The following is a 6,766-nucleotide window of genomic DNA, read 5'->3' on the forward strand; positions in this document are numbered from 1 at the left end:
CGTACATATATCGAACTGGACCTTTTTATATATATATATATATATATATATATATATATATATATATATATATATATATATATATATATATATATATATATATATATATATATATATATATATCCAGGTGGAGGTGACACGACCTTTTTAGTTTCCTACAGCATTGTTCAATCACCAAGCTATAGGGTCTGTTTGGTTCAGCTTTTTTCTGACCATCTTTTTCGAGAATCTAGCTGTAGGAGAATCTGGCTATGTAGAGAATCTGGGTATCATTAGGATTACGTGCGGAGTAAGATAAAGTTGTCCATAGAACTCAGGATCTATAAAGTGATATATTACCATTATTGCGACGATTCAACCGATTATATGTTTATGTTGATTTTGAATGGTTTTTACCCAATCGAATTTTATAGAAGCTGTCTGAAAAGCTGAGTGTTTGGCAGTCCGCAGCAGCTTTTGGTGGCCAGAAGCTGCGAAAAGCTGAAACAAACATGCCTAAACATGTACCACGGGCGGCCCACGGCGTCTGCGTTTGGCCAAATCACCGCCCCGGCGCCACGAGAGGCTGAGGTGGATCCTAGGCTCCTAGCTACCAGGCAGGCAGTGCACCGCCCCCATATGCTGCTGCTCGCGGTTGTCTCGGAACCAAAAAAAAAAAAAAAAAGGCGCCGCGCGCGCCAGCCACGATAGGGCACTGATCGGGGCCGGCCGCCGCCCAGGACTTCTCCTCGTACAGTTCCACCCCACCCACGTGCGCGTGGGGGCAGCGTGCACGTCGGAACGTACGTGGCAACGTGGACCCGGGGTGCAGTCTTACGACTCGTTGGTTGCATTAAAGTAATAAAGCCAGGGCGTACCAGTTGCGAACACTGCAGCGCAAGTTTGTTTGGTTTGGATCCCTCGCTTGTGTAGTTGTGTGCTGCCCTTGCCTGGCTGGGTAAATACAAATTAAAGTGTTTGGTTCACTAAGGTCCTATTCGGTTGTTAGAGATTGGAGCCCCGGATTGATTCCTATTCGGATTACTTCTCTAATTTATATAAATTTTGATGAGCTGCAATAAATCCTGGTTTATTCCGGTACAACCGAACGAGCCCTAAATTACTCTCCCACGAGCTTTCCAATGTGCTCCTTGGTTCCTATAACGGGTGATCTCGCCGGCGGCGAATAGAGAAACGAGATCCATTTTTTTTTACTTCGTAATTTTAGACTATTCTTGTTATTTCATTCATCTAAGATTTGAACTATGATGTCATCAACCAGGTGGCGATGACGATGGTGCTTTAGAATAAGGTCTCTCTCTGCTCACTCCCTCACTCCCTCGACAACATTTAGTCTAAAATTTATAGCAACAAATAAATTCCGTAGAATAAATCATTTTTATCCCTTATGCCTAAATTGTTATCTATCCGTATCGCAAAAGTTTTACACCTTTTTATTCGAAGCATATACTAGCATGGAAATTCAAGTGGGTTTTCTTTAATCTCAAACACTTTACTAGGTAAAGGCTCTTCCTTTCTGTTTAATAGGTCTCTTTAGCTAAACAAGTGGGCAAGATACATCTAAATGGGCGAGATGAAGGGGTATGTATAACGTACTCTATGTCATGGAGCTAGATGTTGCACCTCCACTTAGCTTTTTATGGGGTCCTCGGGCATGTGCAGTACTTACCAATCCTGTGCATCGTACGCGTCCGATGCATGACCCAATGGCTAGTTTTTTTTAAAAAAAACTAGCTATTATTACACTGATATCCGATTAGAGATGGCAATGGGTAAATACCCACCGGGTATTACTACACTATACCCATACCCACGGCACAAAAATAACTCCATCGGGTCACCCATATACACTGGTGGGTATGGATTTACCCCCATACCCATACCCACAAAAATTAAGCATCTATCAAATTTTTATATTATACAAATGTCAAGTATATGCATCTAATTACCATTACAAAATTTCTAGCAACATTTAACCATCCATTTAACACACCAAATATAATTGGATAAAGTAGTAACACTAGGATAGGTACTACATAGCACATTACATGTTTCATTACATGGTCATTAAATTGTCGTTAACCCTTCTATGACATTATGGCCTAAAAGGTTGTTAAATAGTAAAAAAGATGGATGACTAAAGTCCAAATTCAAGCGTGGGCTAAAAGTTTATATTGGGTATTTTATACCCATGGGTTAATGGGTATGGGTGAAGCCGGAACGTTCTAATACCCGTTTACCCATTGGGTGAAGATTTTTTTCCCAATAATAGACCCACGAGTAGAATATTCAGCCCACATACATATCCTAATGGAGTAAATACCCATCGGGTATCGGGTCATGGGTACCCATTGCCATCTCTATATCCGATGCTTGTTGATTGATGCTCATCGAACACATCAAGCATGTAAAAAACATTGAGGTGAATATCTGCAAAGCTCTGTGAGTACCCTGTCCGAAACTTATATCGGCTCTCACACTAGTTTGTAGACTTCTCGATGTGTTGTGTCTGGTGCGCCATATTCAATGCGTACCGAACATGTCGGTACTAGCACTTTATGCAACAGGACACGTTCTTGGAGCTGCACCACCACCAACTCGTTTGTTTCAAACACACTTTAAAATATGGTTCGAACTTAAACTTATTTTGGGTTTCTATAGAGTTATCTAGTGCTATATTTGATAAGTGTGTATCATCACTTATCACTATACTTACATATGACAAGCTACCTATGGGTGCCCCTTCATAGTACAGTCAAAGAAAAAAGCCTATCCCTAATCTGTGTCTATCAACTTCGTTGACGTTTATAACTAGCCTAAGTTTATAACTAGCCTATTCTTAAGCTTCTCGCTCATCCTTTCAAGACTAAAAAATACCATTAATAGAGGCACGATATTTTTTATGTCCAATCAATCACCATTATCATAACTTAACTTATATATTCCATACAATACACACATTAGTGACAATAATTTAGTATTGTAGCTTAGACGCTTGATACCAGATCTTATCACCGACTAGTGTTTTTTATGGTCTTTAAAGTTTTGTTTAGCGAGAGTGTTTACAATTGTAATTTTCTTTGTTGTCTTTTTATTGTGATCTTCAAACTTCGACAAGCAATGAACGATCGTCCAAAGAAGACGATGATTTGGTCTTCAATGAACTTCCACTTTAAGACCGCTTTCTGTTTTGTTATCAATTTTGTGTCTACTGATTTTTATTATTTTAATATACCAGCTGTGAGATACTCTTTTAAGTCTTTTTATTAAAAATAAAAAAGAAAAGATACCAAAGAAGAGTGATAAACAGGAGGTCGTTGGTCGGCTTAAGTGGGCTAGATTGTTCTTCGCTCTTCGGTTCTTTAGCTTTTTGGGCTTGTTCCAAACGTGTCGCATGGCCCGATTGATTCTTCGTGGCGGCTGCCACTGCCAAGCGTCGAGCACAGAAGATACCCGTTGCAACGCGTCGAGCGGCAACGCTGGCACGGAGCTCAAGTCTCCACACAACCTCCGCCGCCGGGAGGACCAACACGTCAGTGACGGCAGCTGACTGCAGAGGATCTCATCGCCCGCCGACCGCCGCAACCGCGACCGCGAGCCTCGATTTTGAACTGAACTGAAAAACCTAGAATTCTTTTAGGGTTTCCGAGGTTTCTCTTTCTCGCGTTTCCACTGTCTGGTCTTCCCCGATCGCCGCGAAAGCAGTAAAGAGTCCGCAATCTTTGCCGCCCCCACCCTCATCCTCTGCTCTCGTATCGTCTCCTCTCCACTTCCTCTTTCTCTCCTCTACAAGGGTATCCACTATCCAGAATCACCTCTATCATCAGGTGAACTGTTTCTCCTCTCTCTCTTTTTCATTTCATTTTTATTCCAGAAAGTATTGTTGGTTTGCGGCTTTACTTCCTCTGTGCAGTAGGCAGTGCCAGTTGAAGTGTAGTTCTTTTGTCTCCGATCATGGTCGCCTGTGATTTCTGTTCTTGCGAGGGTTTGGTGCTTGCCGCGGTGGGGATTGGTGCGGGTTTTCGTCAAACGGCGCCTCATGTGTTTTACTTCTTACAGTAACTATTTTAGTTGCGGACTTGCGGTTTTTCTTTGCATCGTGTGACAAGTTCTCTCGAAGAACAGAACTGAAATAAACCCAGCATTACTCAGGTTTGGTGATACGATCGAAGCAGACTACTCTTAGCAACCCATTCAGATGAATCTGCTCTGGGCTGCACTATGCTAGTTTATAATTTGAAATTAAGCTGATGAAACTCATTTATATGGCCGCAATGCCGTCTTCAGTATATTGAGTATTTTGGTACTGGTAATTGGTTCTATTCATTTCATCCATTTGTTGTCAACAAAACAGGATGCGGGAGGCACAGTTGGGCTCCCACACGATTCAGACGCACGGAGTGAGACTGGCCAGAAAGCACACACACGACTGGGTTGTTCTGATTCTTCTGGCTGCACTGGTGGTTGCCGTGCATTACGCTCCCCCGTTCAGTCGATTTGTCGGGAAGGATATGATGACTGATATTAGGTACCCGGTGAAACCAAGCACAGTACCAGCATGGGCTGTCCCTGTATGTTTCTGAACAGTAGCCTCCAATTCTGTTGTCTGATGCAAGCTCGAACTCACTCTATTCAGCACTGATGTGGGGCGTTCGACCTTTTGCTAGATGATCTCTATACTCTGTCCCTGGCTCGTCTTCATATCCATATATGTTGCCAGGAGAGACGTTTATGATCTGCATCACGCTGCACTAGGTTATTTGTAATCCCCCTGCTATCTTCTGTCAGTTTACTTCTTCAGTGTGCTGAGTTGCTGACTGACATGTCGCTGAATAATTCGTTCGTGTATAAATTCTCCAGGTGTTCTTTTCGCTGTGCTGATAACTGCAGTTTTTACCGATGTGATAAAGACTGCAGTAGGGAGACCGAGGCCAGACTTCTTCTGGCGATGCTTTCCTGATGGAAAGCAGGTATACTTCCTTGTATACATTTGCGTGTAGATAATTCTTCCCTAGAGATGCTTTTTCATAGTTTAAATCAACACAGTGCTTCTATGGTATATTTGGTGCAGTTATACGATCAGGTGATTGGCGATGTGATTTGCCATGGTGATAAAAACTTCTTAAAAGATGGGCGCAAGAGCTTTCCTAGTGGCCACACTTCGTGTAAGTTTGCACTAGTAAGTGCTCATAGACTCTAGCATTTAGATGGATAAGCTTGTTGTCCAAGTGTAGAGCTAATAACTGAGGTATAAAATACCGGTTCTAGACTGTCAACAATTTCTGCGTTCAGTAGAAGTAGTGACATGGATCTAAATGTTTTTACAGCTATGTTTTTTTACCCATGACTTTTGCTGGTATAAAATACCGGTTCTAGACTGTCAACAATTTCTCACAGTATTTCCATTGCCAGGGTCTTTTGCTGGTCTTGGATTTTTGTCACTCTACCTGTCAGGCAAAATTAAGGCCTTCAATCGCCAAGGTCACGTGGCCAAACTTTGCATAGTGATCCTTCCGCTTCTTCTTGCTTCACTCGTTGGGGTTTCAAGAGTAGATGATTATCGACACCACTGGGAGGATGTGTTTGTTGGCGGTCTTATTGGTGTGTGCCTAACCTCTTCGTTTCCTTCTGGATTACATGCTTCGATGCCATTAGTAAGCAGTAACCGATCTGAATTGATGCTGTACAGGATTTATCATGGCAGTGCTATGTTACCTGCATTTCTTTCCTCCTCCATACCATGATCAAGGTTGTTCGATCTTTCTCACTAAGCAAATTTGCTTCCAATAGTACTGCTTTAAGTGTTCGCCCTGCTATCATTGATCCTCTTTCTTAAACATTTTCTGTTGTTCATTTTGTTTCGATAGTTTAAATTTTCCTTTTCGGATATGACGGTCTTTTCCTTTTCGCCTTCAGGTTGTAGACCGTATGCATACTTCCATATGCTGGAAGAACTTCAAGCGGCAAATTCAAACAACGCACAAAACCAACAGTCCACAGGTGATCATCGCATTGGCATGTCCGAGCAGCAGCATAACAGGACATCAAGAAACGATTTGGAATCTGGAACCGTGTAACATGCCTCCTGCACTTTTACTGAAGTAGCAGCAGCGATGTACATTGGACAGTAAGTGCAACCTAACCTAGTATGCGTGTACTCGACATGTGTTACAATCTATATAATTAGAGGTATATAGTTTCTCCTTACCCAGTGTTAGCCTGCTTCATCTTGTGTGAAATCAGAAGGCAGTAAGGCCTAACCCTAGATGTTCTAGGTCTACCTGTGGCCAAATTAGTTGTAAGAGTTGCTAGTGGAGGCACTGATAAGGAACTTATTCCAGTAATAGAAAAACCAGCAGAAAGTAGAGTAGAAAGAAAATGACAGGCACATCTCCTAAACATCGTGGTGCATGTTGCACCGTCCAATGGGTTCCAAGACTCGTTCTGTTCGTATATCGAAGGGAAAAATACACATCTGTTTTGTCTCCCTGGTTGGATGCCCAAATGGATTCCTTTTTTTTTTCATTCAGAGTTGGGTTGAACAGATTAAGACGGATCGAGATCTTAGTTGTTAAGGTAGAAGCGAAAGCACCACCACTGAATCCTGTACCTTTACACGGTGATAGCAGCAGCTGTGGTCTCCGATATTCTAGCCAGCAGCTGTGGTCTCCGATATTCTAGCGCCTGTTTGCACCCCACTTCTAAACTAAAAGCTTAAGAACGTTTTAGCTTTCTTTTTGAGGTTTGGAGCCTTGGCTCTAGAGTT

The 6,766-nt window shown here is 42.3% G+C and overlaps 1 protein-coding gene across 1 annotated transcript; it reads left to right on the top strand.

Annotated features, from left to right (window-relative positions):
* Positions 1 to 3,485: 3,485 nt before the first annotated feature.
* On the top strand, positions 3,486 to 6,375 carry LOC100273865 (uncharacterized). The gene is made up of 8 exons (NM_001360476.1): positions 3,486 to 3,827; positions 4,355 to 4,571; positions 4,668 to 4,755; positions 4,861 to 4,970; positions 5,072 to 5,165; positions 5,413 to 5,601; positions 5,690 to 5,749; positions 5,917 to 6,375. The coding sequence occupies exons 2-8, from the start codon at positions 4,356 to 4,358 to the stop codon at positions 6,075 to 6,077; spliced, it is 918 nt and encodes a 305-aa protein (NP_001347405.1). The 5' UTR covers positions 3,486 to 3,827; position 4,355; the 3' UTR covers positions 6,078 to 6,375.
* Positions 6,376 to 6,766: the final 391 nt, after the last annotated feature.

The sequence above is a fragment of the Zea mays genome, chromosome 8, assembly GCF_902167145.1.
Source record: "Zea mays cultivar B73 chromosome 8, Zm-B73-REFERENCE-NAM-5.0, whole genome shotgun sequence".
Lineage (NCBI taxonomy): Eukaryota > Viridiplantae > Streptophyta > Magnoliopsida > Poales > Poaceae > Zea > Zea mays.

Excerpts from the sequence above, each read along its gene's own strand:
- LOC100273865 (NM_001360476.1), top strand. The coding sequence starts at position 4,356 with ATGCGGGAGGCACAGTTGGGCTCCCACACGATTCAGACGCACGGAGTG. Across the intron at positions 4,756-4,860 it reads TCTGCATCACGCTGCACTAG|GTGTTCTTTTCGCTGTGCTG; the intron begins GTTATTTGTAAT and ends TAAATTCTCCAG. Across the intron at positions 4,971-5,071 it reads GCTTTCCTGATGGAAAGCAG|TTATACGATCAGGTGATTGG; the intron begins GTATACTTCCTT and ends TATTTGGTGCAG.